Below are 16,837 nucleotides of genomic sequence, written 5' to 3' on the forward strand. Positions count from 1 at the left end.
TCATGAACCTCCTCTGGACCCTCTCCAAAGACAACACATCTTTTCTGAGATATGGGGCCCAAAACTGTTGACAATACTCCACGTGTGCCCTGACTAGTGTCTAATAAAGCCTCAGCATTATCTCCTTGCTTTTATATTCTATTCCACTTAAAATAGATGCCAACATTGCATTTGCCTTCTCTATCACACTCAACCTGAATATTAACCTTCTGGAAGTCTTGCACAAGGACTCCCAAGTCCCTTTGCATCTTGGAAGTTTTAATTTTCTCCCCAGTCAGATAATAGTTCCTTTTACCAAAATGTATTATCATACATCTGCCACGTTTTTGCATACTCTTCCAATTTGTCTAAGCCTGCTGCAATTGCATTGCTTCCTCAGTACTACCTACTCGTCCACCTATCTTCGTATTATCTGCAAATTTTGCTACAAAGCCATCAATTCCATTAGCTAAATTATTGACAAACAACGTGAAAAGTAGCGGTCCCAATACTGACCCCTGAGGAACAACATTAGTCGCTGGCAGCTAGCCAGAAAAGGCCCCCTTTATTCCCACTTAATGCTTCCCACTTGTCCGCCATTCCTCTATCCATGAAGTATCTTTCCTGTAACACCAAAGAATTTTATCTTATTAAGCAACCTCATCTGTGGCACCTTATCAAATGACATCTACAGCCTCTCCTCTGTCCACCCGGTTTGTTACTTCCTCGAAGAACTCTTAACAGATTTGTCAGGTAAGTTTCCATTTACAGATTTCCCAACCACTGAGGTTAGGATAACTGGCCGAGAACTTCCTTCTTTTTGCCTTCTTCCCTTCTTAAAGAGTGGAGTGGCATTTGCAATTTTCCAGTCCTCTAGGACTTTGCCAGAATAAAGTGATTCTTGAAAGATCATGACCAATGCATCCGTTAGCTCTTCAGCAACCTCTCTCAGAAGTTTGGAATGTTGTCCTTCTGGTCCATTATCCACCTTAAAACCTTTGAATTTGCCTAGCACTTTTTCCCCTTTGTAATAGCAATGGCACTCACTTCTGCTCCCTGATACTCACGGATCTCTGGCACACTGCTAGTGTCTTCCACAGTGAAGATCGATGCAAAGTACTCACTAAATTCATCTGCCATTTATTTGTCCCCCATTACTACTTCACCAGCATCATTTGCCAGTGGTCAGATATCAACTCTCACCTCCCTTTTACTCTTTATATAACTGAAAAACTTCTAGTATCCTGCTTTAAATTATTAGCTCGTTTGCCCTCATATTTAATCTTTTCCTTTCTTATAGCTTTTTATGTTGCCTTTTAAAAGCTTCCCAATCATCCAACTTCCCACTCCCTTTTGCTACCTTATACGCCCTTTCCTTGGCTTTTATGCAGTCCTTAACTTCCCTTGTCATCTATGGTTGCATAGCTCTGCATTTGAGAACTACTTCTTCTGTGGGGCATATATATCCTGTGCCTTGTAAACTATTCCCAGAAACTTCAGCCACCTCTCTCTGCTGTCATCCCCACCAGTATCCTCCTCCAATCCACCTGGGCAAGCTCCTCTCTCATGTCTCTGTAATGCCCTTTATTCTATTGTGATACTGATATATGTGACGATGCTTCTCCTCTCACATTGTGGCATGAATTCAATCACGTTATGATCACTGTCTCCTAAGAGTTCCTTTACGTTAAGCTCCCTACATAACACCAAATCTAAAACAGCCTTTCCTCTAGCAGGCTCAAGCACAAGCTGCTTTAAAAAGCCATCTCAAGGGCATTCAACAAATTCCCTCTTGTGATCCGACACCAATGCAATTTTCCCAATCCCCTTGCATATTGAAGTACCCATTCCAATTGTGACATTACCCTTATTACATGCCTTTTCCAACTCCCTTTGCAATCTCAACTACATATTTGGAGGCCTAGATGATTCTCATAATTCCATCTGTTACTAACAAGAGTCACACCATCACCTATGCCTTCCTGCCTGACCTATTGATACAAAGTATATCCTTTGATGATAAGCTCCCAGCTATGGACTTCTTTCAGCCACAACTAAGTGATGCCCACAATGGCATAGCAACCAATCTCTAATCGTACCATGGGTTCATCCATCTTATTCCAAATGCTCCCATCTGTCCAACAATCTCTTTGACCACTACTATCAGAGAGGAGCTAGTGTAGCACAAGGACAAAGACCATTGGGATGAGAAACTTCTTCTTCCTCTCCAGGCCATAAGACTACTGAACTCACTGCCACCACCCAGGTGGTATCACTTATGAAGCACCGGTTGTATAATACTGTTTTCTTTTAGCTTTTATTGTAAATGTACCTTACTATTTGTTAATTTATTTGTGATAATATTACTTTATGTGTGTGAGATATATGTACTGTGTTGTACACCTTGGTCCAGAGGAACGTTGTTTTGTTTGGTGGTAGACATGTGTACTATTGAACGACAATAAACTTAACTTGAACTTGGTCCCTACGTTCACCACTTTGGACAAAGAAGTACTCCTAAATTTCACACTCAATTGATTTTGTACTCTGCACTTTTCATATATAGCCTTTGGTGTTGGTCTGCTCTGCAACTTAGCCTGCTCCTGTCTTTTTAAAACCATCTCTCTCAGCCTTCACTTTTAAAAGGAAGAGGCTTAAACTACTTGGCCTTTCATTAATAAATATATCTCTGTAGTGCTCAGACATTAGCAGCATTATACAAAATTGAGCAGGAGTCCATCTACCGACAGTTGACCCATTTTGAAACTGGGTGTGTAATCTGTGAAGATGCATATAATTTTAAATTCAAAATGAAACTAATCACACAGCACAATAACTGAAATATACAATCCATTACCACCAGTGGCAGGTTTTAAAATGAAATTTCAAGAGTCGTCTAACCTCCTCACGCTTTAGTTTTTCCCTTTTCCGAATTAGCTCCACCAGGAGCCGTGCTCTTTCTAAGTCATGCCGTAGTCGCTGCCATGATTTCAGCTGCTCTTTTAGTGCACAATTTTTCTCCTCTGATTCTCTCTAAAAATAAAAAAAGGTGTTTTAAATACTTTCTTGTTTCTTGTTTAAGCAAACAAATGGATAAGTGGATCACAAAATCAGTTTTAGCATACTTTGTTGTGGTAGTGATTGTCATCAAATGAGGGAAGAGGAAGTGAGAAGAATTAAGCATGGGTATTTCCATATGATGAAGGATCTTGGCTTGAAATATGGACACTTTATTTCTTTCCATAAATGCTGCCTGGCCTGCTGAGTTCCTTCAGCATTTTGTATGTGTTACTCTGGATGTCCAGAATCTGCAGAATCACTTGTGTTTATCATCTCCATATGAATTGTTACTGCCTTTGCAATAGGGTTCAGAGGAAGATTATCTAAATCTGTATTTGTTCTAAATAAGCATCAAAACTTTTTGTTTGTTAATGTAATATTACATATAACAAGTATAATGGATTCTGGTTAGTTGGGCCATTGGTTAATCAGGGCAGCCACTTAAAGAACAAAATCTAATTGAGAAAATAGCCAGGATTCCCTTTGTTGATTTGGGACACTATGCCACTTAATTAGGACAAGAGATTGTTGCCAGCAGTTTATAACTAGTGTCAGTCACGTGCACTTGTGTAGATGTTAGACACTACACTGCGCTTAGAGCAACCAATTTTTAAATAGTCAGTTGCATGTGCTTGTGTTCAAAAAGCAGTGATTTTTGTCACTGATGGTTGGCGAGAAATAAGCAGTAAGACAATTCAGAATTATTTGCTCACTGCAGTTTCAAGTATGCAGGCTTGGAGATGCCAGAAACGGCCAGGGGTGAAAAAGAAATAATTTCACTATTTCAACAAGAATTAAGAATTAAGCACAATTAAGAATTTGAAGATATTGACAATCATCTTGAATGTTACAAAGAAAATAAAGATTTGGGGGATGCAATCGTTGAAAGCATTGTATGAAGATAGTCCATTATCTGCAATAGGTGGCTGCGCTGATTTTGTCCAATTTCCATCAATCAAAAGAACGTGGCAGTGTACACTGGATGAATTCCTCCATCGATAACTATTAGAAATTAATACAGTTTTATAGCACTGTAGTTATATTGAGAGTGTTCTAATTTGTTCTGTATTTCATTTAATTACGTAAGTTTTACTCTGTTAAACTGTAGTCTGTCTTTTTTACATTTTTTTAAAACTATTTCCAAGAAACTTCAGCTAATTGAGGCAGCTACTTAACTGGGCCAAAATGTACTGGTCCCAATTAACCAGAATCCACTGCAGCACATGATCAACTCGAGCTGCAAGACTGGCAAGATAGTTTGTCCAGTTTATTAGGTCCTTATTCTACTTTTCAAACTGTCAGTACCAGACAACAACCATATGTTTGCTGCTTATGTACATAAAGCCTAGGCATACCTGTTCTGCATTCCGTTGAGACTGCAAATGGGACTGTAACCTCCGAAGGAGTGGGACACCATTTCTTGACTGTCGTTTTAAAGTCCAATAGCTATGAAGTCGCTGCATGAATTGGCTCTTACGTTGAATTGATAGTTGACCTGTTATCTTGCTTAATCTAAAAATAAAGATCAAGATGTAATGTAATTTATTTCTGTTAGTAATGACATCTTGCATAAGATGTAGTACTATAATTTTTATATAATATCAGTGAGATGTGATCATAAAATAAGTATACTCCTTTTGACTAGACTGCCAAAAGAATAGATGTGAAATTTCAGGGTGCATATCTCGTGGTGCCTTGAGCATGAGGCTGAGCTAACTACTGATAAGATTCACCATTCTCAGAGGAAGATTATTTCACACAAATTCAAAATCTCATCACACTTACTGGGAAATTCATATTCAATTAAGTGTTTCTGAAATTCAAAATGCTGGTTTCAGAAATGGCAATAATGAAACTATCAGACCATTGTAAAATGTTGTGCGATTCACCAATGGCCTTCCATCCAGTTTGGCCTATGTGCGACTCCTGACCCCCAATGTGGTTAATTCTAATGCTTCCTCAGATCTCAGACAATTCAGAATCTCAACCTGAAGACCAGACCTGTCATTTTCCATAACTACCCTGAAATTAATGGCATTATGATCACTAGATACAAAGTGTTCCCCTACACAAGCTCTGTCACCTGCCCTTTCTCATTCCCTAGTAGTGCGATACTAGATTTCCTATCTCTAAGTGGGACTCTATGTACTGATTAAGGAAACTTTTCTGAACAAGCTCTTTCCCATCTAACCCTTTTACAGTATGGGAACCCCAGTCAATATGTGGAAGGTTAAAATCATCTATCACAACTTAATGTTTCTTGCAACAGTCCGCAACCCCACTACAAAGTTGCACCTCTAAATCCCGCAGACTGTGGGTGGTCAATAATATTATCCCATTAACATGGTCATACCTTTCTTATTCCTCAATTTATCCCATAAAGTTACATTAAATGAGCTTTTCAGTCTGTGCTGACTGAGCACTGCTGTGATATTTTCCCTGACTAGTAATGCCACCCTTCTCTCTTTAATCTGTTTCGCTCAATCACATCTAAAACAACAGAACACTGGAACATTGAGCTGCCAGTCTTGCCCCTTCTACAATCAGGTCTCACTAATGTCTTAATTCCACTTGCTGATCCATGCCCTAAACCCATTCACCTTTCCTACAGTACTCCTTGCATTGAAATATGCACAGCTCAGAACATTAGTCCCACCATGCTCAACATCTGGATTCCTGATCTTGCATGTAGGTTTAACAACATCCTTTTTCACAACCATTCTATCTGCTCTAGCACCCTGGCTCCCATTCCTCTGCAACTCTAGTTTAAACCCACCCCCACCACCGTACTAGCAATAACTTTCCCGCTATTGCTCCCCCCTCCAGTTCAGCTGCAAACCGTACCTTCTGTACAGTTCCCACCTTCCCTGAAAGAGAGCCCAATGATCCAAAATTCTGAAGTCCTCCCTCCTGCACCAACTCTTTAGCCACATATTAAACAGTATGATATTCCTATTTGAGGCCTCACTCATTCGTGGTACAGGTAGCAATCCTGAGATCGCAACCCTGGAGGCTCTGAGCTTTAACTTAGCACCTAACTCCCTGAATTTACTTTGCAGGACCTTATCATCCATCCTACCCTCGTCACTGGTACCAACGTGGCCCACAACCTCTGGTTTCACACCCTCGCACTGAAGAATGCTGTAGACTCAATCCAAGATGTCCATCATTCTGGCATCTGGGAGTAAATTAACATCCAACAGAACTTCCCTTCTATTCCCCTAACCAATGAATCCCCTATTGCTACAGCTCACCTCTTCTCCCGCCTTCCCATCTGAGCCGCAGAGCCAGACACAGTACCAAAGACCTGATCACTGTAGCTTTCTGCTGCTAGGTCATCCCTGCACCCTCAAACAGTAACCCAAAGCGGTATACCTGTTGTAGAGGGGAACAGCCACAGCGATACTTTGCACTGACTACCTATTTCCTTTCTCTTCCTGATGGTCACCCATTTACCTGTGTCCTGCGCATTGGGTGTAACTAGCTTCCTTATATGCTGTCTCCATCAACCCCTTAGCCTCTTGAATGATCCAGAGCTCACCCAACTCCAATTCTTAACATGGTCTGTTTGAAACTGTGGTTGGATGCACTTTTACAGGTGTAGTTGTCAGGGATAATGGAGGTCAACCTGCCTTCCTACATCCTGCAAGAGGTGCACTCCAGTATCTTGTCTGGCACCTCCACTGCACTAATTGTGCAATAAGAAAGAAAAAATAACAAAAAAAATCTACCTATGACCTATATCTTTCCTAAGCCTTGAAGAGCCAAAGCTTCAACTCTCCACTCCAAAACTGTCCCTCCCACATAACGGCTGCTCTGCTTAGACCTCACTTCTTTTTATTGGTCTTTGCCAAGTGCTTAATTATGCTCAGTCCAATGTCTCCTCAGGAACTGTGGCATGCAAAATGTGCCAACAGCCCCCTCTCGCTTTTAAAGTCTCTCTCCCTCTACGCGATCCAATGACTCCTCAGGAACTGTGGCATGCAAAATGTGCCAACAGCCCCCTCTCGCTTTTAAAGTCTCTCTCCCTCTACGCGATCCAATGTCTCCTCAGGAACTGTGGCATGCAAAATGTGCCAACAGCCCCCTCTCGCTTTTAAAGTCTCTCTCCCTCTACGCGATCCAATGACTCCTCAGGAACTGTGGCATGCAAAATGTGCCAACAGCCCCCTCTCGCTTTTAAAGTCTCTCTCCCTCTACGCGATCCAATGTCTCCTCAGGAACTGTGGCATGCAAAATGTGCCAACAGCCCCCTCTCGCTTTTAAAGTCTCTCTCCCTCTACGCGATCCAATGTCTCCTCAGGAACTGTGGCATGCAAAATGTGCCAACAGCCCCCTCTCGCTTTTAAAGTCTCTCTCCCTCTACGCGATCCAATGTCTCCTCAGGACTGTGCCGCGCTTTCTGGACTAAACAGAGATTACAATAATTTTGTTATTCCTTTTGCTGTGTCCCATTATCTCTTTTATCACTTAATTTCTTGTTCCATCTATCCTATTCAGCACTTTCTTTGGTCCTGCATCCTCCCTCCCCTTTGACTCTTAAAGCTTGGCATATCTCTATTTCTCATGTTGATGTAGAGTTGAAACGTTAATTCAGCAGACACTACTTGACCTAGCATTTCATCGCTTTTTAAACTATGTTTTCTCTAAAAAGAATTATATTTTAAGGTTTCCTCCTCATCTAGGTGATGTTGGATCCAATATTTCAAACCTATTTCTTGTAGTGTTTACATTAAGAACATGGCATATATACAAGGGTAAACAATGAAAATTTCCTGAAATCTAAAGGCACTTCCGATTCCATACAACTTCTGGCAATTAATAGAGAATCTATCTTCTGCAATGATGTCCTTTTTAATTGAACTATCACTGGAAGAACCTTTGAGGAAATTGTCACAATTGAGACCTGTGCTTCAGCTTCTACATTATAATTTACTGTCAAAGCAGGCTTTTGCCAATAGTACAAGCTCTGTATCTCTCTTCTTCATACTTTTTCTTTCTGGCATATTTTGATATCAAACGCATCACCAAAAACTTTTTACCAAATACCAAAGTAAACATCGTACCATAGATAATTACGGCCAATAGACTCTGTGGTTCAGGGAGAAGCTCACAATCATCTTCTGCAGTAGAGGTGGCAAACCTATTGGGTGCCTGCTCAAGTTGGCACTTGCAAGAATGTTGTTGCCACACACGTGCAGTGACGCCCCTCAAGTCTTTAAACCCCACTTATAATAAAAAGATACATAATGATTATCTTAACTGCCAAATGAAGCAGCAAATGACGTTTTACAACTTAGTAGCAGTGAGATGTTTATACAGAAAACGTCTCATGCAAGCTTGGTGCCAGCTAGACACAATGTTGCACGATATGTTTTGAAATCCTCGCAGACCTGATGTACACATCAGCATTTGGATACTAAATTGTTACTCTAATAATACTAAAACTGCAAAGGTTAAGAAGAGAAGGCGGGAGAATGGGGTTGAGAGGGATAACAAATCAGGAATGTCTGAATGACAGAGCAGACTTGACGGGCCAAGTAGCCAAGTCCTGCTCCTATGTCTTATTTAGAAATGATGTTACTTTTCAAATGTTTTTAAAAGATTAATATTAATAATTTTAACAGGCTTTCTAAAGTGCTTCATTTATTTCAATCTCTATTATACTATACACAACGCCTGTTCTAAAGGCAACTACACTAGCTGATTAAAGCACTAGAACTATTTGCATACACACTCGGAGAACATATTTCACAAAAAGACTTAAAGGTCATAGAAAGGTAGAACCTAGATGTTCAGATTTGTAGTTAAAACTATAAGCCACATCTACGGCATGAATCATTTTATGACCAAAAGTTAAGTCTGTCCATAACATTGGTAATACTGCACTAAATCTTAGAAAGGGAGTTTGAGCCTTTCAAACCACTTTCCTTCTTCTCCAGCCCTTTACCTTTCCCACTTAAATGGCATCATCTAATCACCTTCTAGCTAGTCCTCGTTCCCCTTCCAGAACCTTTTTATTCTGGCATCTTTCCCCTTCCTTTCCAGTCCTGAAGAAGGGTCTTAGCCCAAATCGTCAACTGTTCATTCACTTCCACTGATGCCGCCTGACCTGCTGAGTTCCTTCAGTATTTTCTGTGCATTGATCTGGATTTCCAGCATCTGCAGAATTTCGTGTACATATTTTCTTTTAAGTGTTCTCCAAGTATTGTTAAGATTTAACATACAGCTAGTAAAAGCAAAAGGTCCATAGTAACTGGCCAGTTAGCCACTCAAAGCCTTTCAACTGGAACATGCATAATTGTGACAACTTTTATATATTTAGTTAACAAATAATCTATCTCAGATTTAAAATGGAAAAGAAAACTTACTGGCCATTTGCAGAAAACAGGTCTAAATGTTTACATGCTTTGGGGCTAACAATGCTTTTCTACTGCAGCATTAGAAGGGAAGTTTAGACTGCCCCCAGTCCAAGATTCCGAGATCTATGGTAGCAGTTCCATCAATGTTTTGGAAAGTTCAATCAAATCACAAATTAATCTTCTTAATTACAAAGAACACAGCACTTAATCCTCTCATAACTTAAAATAAATTCAAGGCATCATTTCAAGGCTGCATTCTCTCCAAAGTCAAAGTATGTCTTCCTTATGTGTGGCGTCCATTACTCCTCAGAATATCTCCAATAATGGACTGAGTTGGTCTCAGCATGTAAAAAGGTACAAGAGATTAATGTAACCAAAAACTGAATTTAATGAATACCAGGGCTCAGATGTAGAGGATCCTATTTTGTTATACCAAGTTGATTTAATATTTCACAAATCAATGTACGATTAACAACTGCCTGCAGTACAGCATCACTGGATTCACTTCTTTCTAAAAGAAAAACACTTTGCTTTATTTCACTGACTTTTACTCATCAGTTTTCCTACGAGCATTATCAATCTACCCCTTCCTACCAGAATCTGAATCAAGTTTATTATCACTGATACATGTGTGTGTGTGTGTGGGTACGCGCACGCATGTGCCCTTAACTCCTGATGGAGGAGTCAGGGCACACACACTGATCTTTTTGGTGATTGCTCATCGTATGGCGTGTCTTGGGAGGCTCATCCAGGTTTTTTTTAACGAGGTCGAGTTGCTAGCTCGACATTCAACCCAGGCACAGATGGAGAGCATGCAAGGGAGCTAGCCAGTTTCGAACTCAGGACCTCTTATCCTGAAGTCCAGCGTTGATTCCACTACGCCACCACTGACATATGTCATGAAATTTGTTAACTTAGCAGCAGCAGTTCAATGCAATACATAAGTAGAAGAGGAAATCAAATAATAAATAGATCAATCAATTACAGTATACATATGTCGAAAAGATTAAAAATCATGCAACAGAAATAATATAGTAAAAAAGTGAGATAGTGGTCACGGGTTCAATGTCCATTCAGGAATCAGATGGCAGAGGGCAAGAAGCTGTTCCTGAATTGCTGAGTGCGTGCCATCATCAGGCTTCTGTAGCTCTTGCTTAATGGTTACAGTGAGAAAGGGGCATGTCCTGGGTGCTGGGGGGGGTGCTTAATAATGAACGCTGCCGTTATGAGACACCATGTGTCAAAACAAAACTTGGATACTGTCAAACCTTGAATTATAACACCATAAGACACAGGAGTTGAATTAGGCCATTTGGCTTATCGAGTTTATTCCACCATTCGTTCATGGCTGATTTACTAACCCTTTCAAATCATTCTCCTGTCTTCTCCCCATAACCTTTAATGCCCTTACTCCTCAAGAACCTATCAAACTCCACTTCAAATATACCCAATAACTTGGTATCTTATCCATGGCTCTCTCTGGCAATGAATTCCACAGATTCACCACTTTCTGGCTAAAGAAATTCCCCCTCATCTCTAATCATTTCTACAGCTGTGCCCACTGGTCCTAGATCAGTGTAGGAGATATTCCCTCCACATCCACTCTATCCAGGCATTTCAATATTCAATATGGAGATTAACCCACAATTACAACATTTTGACAATTACTTCTTTTTCCCCACCATGTATTTTTTTAAGTCAGTCTCACAAGAGAATCTTTTATAATGCTTAAGTATATGTCACACCTCAGGTTAGAAAGTGGAAAACAGCTGCACATTAGCTGGATAAATGAAATGCCACTTATCATCAAGGTTAACTGTTGCGGATAATTAATCACTTTGGATGAGAATGAGTGTTTCTTACTCAAAGAAAGACTGCACAGCCTTTCATTCCTTTCAGGAAATAAAAGATATTCAGTTAAAATATGCATTTTTAAAATTGTTATAAAGATAATGATTGGAAGCCAAATGCATTTTTCACCTTTTTGAAAGTAACAAGCACCATGATTTGCAGGTAGAACAACAAAGCAAATTTATTAAATGAGAAGAGAGTGTTAGATCACCAAATAGGTAAAATCTCAGTGCTCTGCAACAGGTTTATTCTTTCCATATGGATATTAGCTTGTGCACTCCCATTGTTTTTTAACGGTCTCCTCAACAATGTTTTATGCTTATTTATGTAGGATTACACAGCACATTCATTAGATTATTCTAATCCAAAGCACAGGGAGGAACTGTATGTGATGAAACAAGAGAAAGTTGCAAACTAATTAAGCAAGATGCATGCAGCAACATGATTAGGAAATACGTGGCTAAATGATTTACTAAAAGCTGTATTCACTTTCTTAAGGTAAGTAAAAAACACTCAATCTAATTAAAAGTAGCTAAATAATGAGCTCACAATCATAAACTTTCAAATAACAGAGCATTAATTCAAATTCTAGGCCTCACTCTTCCCCTAGCTACGAACCAGTATCATCATAGAGCACCAGACAATATGCTCCAGTTGGGCACCATCGTAGCACAGCAGTCAGCACAACAACTACAGCTCAGGGTGTCTGAGTTCAGAGCTCAATTCCAACATTATCTGTAAGGAGTCTGTACGTCTTCCCCATGGAATGTATGGGTTTCCTCTCATAATTCCTTCTCATAATTCAAAGATGTACTGCTTAGTAGGCTAATTGGTCATAGTGAATTGTCCCATGATTAGGCTAGGGTTAAATCTGGGGTTGCTGTGCAGCACAGCTTGAAGGACTAGAAGGGCCTAATCCATGCTCTATTTCAATAAATAAATAAATAAAGTACTTCATTCCTTTAGTCCATGAGGACAAACAACTGTCAAGATTATTGAGCCTCACTAGATGACTTCACCAATATCAGCAACCTGCACATCATCTCCCGCTGGCTCTCAACATCACTCCCTAAACAGGCTGCTCCATTTAATCTGATAATCAGAAGACTGCAAGATAGAACAAATCAAATATGTAAGATGGCAGAGAGCTGCCAGTGGAAACATTAGCCAGCAAACGTACAGCATTCAAGTTAGAAGGTTGAGTAACAGCACCCGACAACTTTCTTCCTCTCAAGAACTTGTTCACTAAATCATCACCAGATCAAGGTCCATTAATATGGTGTGCATTAAACAAATCAGACAAGAGACTGAGCTTATCCTTGTTTCTAAGCATCCACAGCATTTATCTCATGGAGAGACAAACATCAGTAAAGCTCTCAAAAATATTTCAAACCTTACTCAATGGAACATGAAATTATTGTCAATGCCCTGCCAGCACTGATCCACAGTCTACAACCGGTCTTTCAAATATCCATAAGAAACCGTGTGAAAAAGGTCCTCAGTGCCAACAGCTTTCCAATGGCTCCTAATCCTAAATTTAAAAACTATCCCGATGATTTTTTTTTAAAAAAGGACCTCTGAAGTATCATTCTCCCTGCTCCAATTTGAAACTCTCAACAATATAACCCCAATTAACATTATTATAGATGCAATCATAAATTCAAGAAAGCAGTACTTCTTTACATATATAAATGCATCATTTCTTGCACAATACAAACTATAAATGTTAATTTTATCCTCAATTCAAATTAATTAAAGTATCTATTTATATAGCATGGGTAAAGTAAAAAAATATCTGAAACAAGAGTGTAATGCAATGAAATCTGACACCGAGCCCCAGGTTTGATCAATGAAAGTTTAACATACAACTTAAAATGAAAAGGTGGGAAACAAAAATAACGCTGAGGCCAGGGCAGTAAGAGATACAACTTGAGGTCTAAGATCGCAGGTCTACAGAAAAGTATAATTTTCTTTTTTTATTATTTACAGTTTGTTGTCTTTTGCACACTGGTTCAACACCCAGTGGTGTGGTCTTTCACTGATTCTATTATGGTTTTTTTTATTATGGATTTATTGAGTATGCCCACAAGAAAATGAATCTCAGGGTTGCATATGGTGACATAAGTGTACTTTAATAATACATTTACTTTCAACTCTGAACTTTGAAATAGAAAGATGATGATTTAAGGTTTAAATTGCAGATTACTTAATGCCATTACCATTCTAGAAATGTAAAGGAGAACAAAATAATTGTTACTCCGGATCCGATGCAGCACAAAACAAAGATCACAATAATAATGAAAGCAAAACACACAATAAATACAAATATGCAAGATAGCTTATCTACATAGATTGATTATATATCCATAAAGTGACATTCGGCAGAGGAGTGTCAGTACATAAGGTGACTGACAGGAAATGATAAAGTAGTGGTAGTTGGGGGAGTAGTGAGGTAGGCAAGTGGGTGGAGGTGTTGATTAGCCCACTGCTTGGGGAAAGGAACTGTGTTTGAGTGTGGAGGTCCTGGCATTGATGCTATGTAGCCTCCTCCCTGATGGGAGTGGGTCAAACTGCCCATGAGCAGGGTGTGTGAGATCCTTCTTGTTCCTGGTCCTTTTCCAGCACCTTTCTGTACACGTGCCCTTGATAAGATGAAATTTTGAAAGCAAATATGAAATGATTCCACACAGTATGGATCAGTATAAAAATTTCTTTCTGCTCTGGAGCTGTATCAGCTACCAGAAGAGTAATGAAGTCAATGCCCGGTGAATGAAATTTGTAAAGGAGTCCAGACAAAGACATGTCTAGTACTTAGAGCAGGAGTTCCCAATCTTTTACATGTTATGAAGCCTTGCCATTAACGAAGGGATTTGTGAACCCCAGGTTAGGAACCCCTGACTTAAAGAAAATTAGCATTCATCAAACGTGCTTAACAAAAATTCTGATAACTTTGAAATGAGGGATGTTCAGGAGAGGTATTGAGAAAGTTGTGCTATCAAGGCATACATGACGTGTTCATGGGTAAATCACTAAGTGTCACTAGAAATAACATTGTAACAGCAGTAAAATAAAATCACTGTGAGCAATTCCTTGCCTCCAGTTTTATAGATATAATGCTATATTGTATGCAACAGCTGCCATTAGCAAGTTAAGATTCAGAATTGAAATTGTATTCTTTCACAGAGCACAAACTCTATTCCAATAACCCAGCATTGTATCTTTATGTTACAGTACAATTGAGTAAAAAAAACATGCCAGATACAACTCAGCGTTACAACAGGCTTACCTATGAGGTGGAATACAGGGCACCGAAACCACTGGCGCTGCAGCACGTTTTTCTGCTAGGATCTTCCGTGCCTTCTTCATTTTTAACCTCGATTTAGCTTTGGCTTTTTTCACTTTCTCTGAACTGGGCCCTTTCCCATCCTCTCCTTCATCATCATCCTCATCTTCACCTTCGCTGTGGGAAAGCGCAGGGGTCTTGCGTACTGACCCAGGCGGTGTGTGAATGTCACAGTAAGCCGTTTTCCGTACGCTGAATGAGGTGCCGTTTGCGCCAGTTTCCCTCACAGGCTCCATCTTCATGTACAGTCCTGCCTGCTGTGCACAGGTGACATGGAATGCCGTGTAACAGTTGGCTTTATGACACTGAATGCATGCTCCTGAACCACGCTGTTTACAGATGTAACACGTCAGCTTCCAGCGTGCTGGTGGGATGTGCTCAATACTGTCTATTGGCTCTAGGAAAACAGTATTTGCAAAGCAGACTTCTGGGATCCACAGAGCACAGACCACATGTGCCCAACGCCCATCATCTGTCTGTTTAAATGCACCACCTTTGTTGGGACACAAGGCACAGTCCACCGCTCTTGATGGTGACTGCAGGCACCTACGGCAGAGCCACTGTCCCTCGGGGATATAGGGCACCCCATAGCACTCTTGGTGAACAGCCAAATTACACATGTCACAGAAAAGAATGACATTACTATTTTGGCATTCACCATCATTACAAATACAACAAACAGCATCTTCATCGATCAATGTATTTGGGTCTCCCTTGTTGTGACTTTCAAAATATGATTCTTTCTCCAGCCGATCCATGAGATACTCAAACACCTCCTGTGGGATAAAGTTCACTCCTTCAATTTTCCTTTTCTCATTCATTATGTCCAACCACACGTAATCCTCCTCATCCATGTCATATTCAACTTCCTCATCCAGTTCCTCCACTGATTTTTCAATGTAGCGATAATATGACAATGGTCGAGGAGGGGCGTCTGATGCACTGTGGTCAATTTCACGATAGATCACTTCCGGCAGTTTGGTGGCAGAAGCGGGGGTGTTATGGCTGGAGTCCTTGCGTTTGTCTTTGTTTTTATGCTTGTTGGCTTTTGGGGTTGCAGTCAATGTCTCTGCATTTTCTTTGTTACTGTTGCACTCAACAATATCCTCTGCTGTTGTGTCATCCTCAGACAGAACCTCCAGGTTATCAAAAATGCTAATCCTGTGCAGTCGCCCTTCGATGTCCACCTCCACTAAGCGCTGTGCCTGAGCATACGTCAGGTTCTCCCGGTTTGGTGACTGAGAGATCTCCGATGGGTTTGGAGATTGCTGTGCACCTGTCCGTGAGTTCCGACCCTTCTTCTTGGGTTTTCGGACTGGAGTCTGCTGACTGGGGTTGTCATGATCATAATGGTACAAGTGGTATTCAATGCCACTGTAGCTTTTGTAAATTTTCCGACAGCTCTCCACAGGACACTCATATGGAGGCTTGGTAGCACGCAGGTTGTGACAAAATGTTTTCACATCAAAATCCAGACCCATCCTGCTATTCCTGAAAACAGAAAGAAAATCCATTAACTACTGTTACAATACTTGTTGACAGAAGAGCTTCAGAGAACAGGCAATTTTAGGAACATTGCACAGACTGTGCCTCCAGGAAGAGGATTCTGACTTTGTATCAGAATACTTTATAACCATCCTCAGCCTGCCTCAATTAACAGCAATGGAAAGAGAAAAAAGAACAGTTCAAACCAAAAATCTTCAACCAGAAGAACTAACTTAATTTCCCTTTCAGTTTGGCCTGCTGAATGATTCCAGCAATTCCTGATTTTATTCATGCATGCTATCAACATTTTATTCCTGATTTGATGCATGCTACCAACATTATTGAAGTGTGCAGTGAATTTCAATCTCAAAAACAATTATTTTTCAACAGAAATGATTTATTTGATAGTTTAAAAATCAACTAAAATCTACAAAACATAACTGACTGAAACATATGAAAACTTAGTTTCAGGCTAGTATATGGTGACATTCTGAATAAGGACATGATGATAAATACATTTACTTTGAACTTTAGTAAATAATGGACAGCCTGCTACAGCTGAACTCCGGTCACTTTTTAATAATGATAGTTGTGAATACATTTTCAAAAACAGAGACATCAATCTTTTTTGGTAAGGAATTTTGGATATCTTTTCCAACTTTAAAAACATTTCTTGAATTGAACTTGTTTCCAAGGCAAGCTTCGTAATATGGTTAGGTGGTGAGTGACTGATGAGCTTAGCATTATTCCCAATCAT

At 40.0% G+C, this 16,837-nt stretch overlaps 1 protein-coding gene across 3 annotated transcripts in view; it reads right to left on the bottom strand.

Annotated features, from left to right (window-relative positions):
- brpf1 (bromodomain and PHD finger containing, 1) overlaps window positions 1–16,837 on the bottom strand; it is a 56,121-nt gene that overhangs the window by 34,972 nt on the left and 4,312 nt on the right. For 2 of the 3 annotated variants that reach the window (XR_012102200.1, XM_073072801.1), the window contains exons 2-4: window positions 14,539–16,086; window positions 4,395–4,551; window positions 2,881–3,012 (exon numbers count right to left, since the gene is read on the bottom strand). Coding sequence is in view for 2 of the 3 variants with exons in the window: in XM_073072801.1 (XP_072928902.1) it covers window positions 2,881–3,012; window positions 4,395–4,551; window positions 14,539–16,076 (1,827 nt within the window). In the remaining variant the exon portion in view is untranslated. The remainder of the gene's footprint in view (window positions 1–2,880; window positions 3,013–4,394; window positions 4,552–14,538; window positions 16,087–16,837) is intronic. The other variant, XM_073072802.1, reaches the window with a different exon arrangement.

This window comes from Hemitrygon akajei, chromosome 19 (assembly GCF_048418815.1).
Source record: "Hemitrygon akajei chromosome 19, sHemAka1.3, whole genome shotgun sequence".
In the NCBI taxonomy this organism is placed as follows: Eukaryota; Metazoa; Chordata; class Chondrichthyes; order Myliobatiformes; family Dasyatidae; genus Hemitrygon; species Hemitrygon akajei.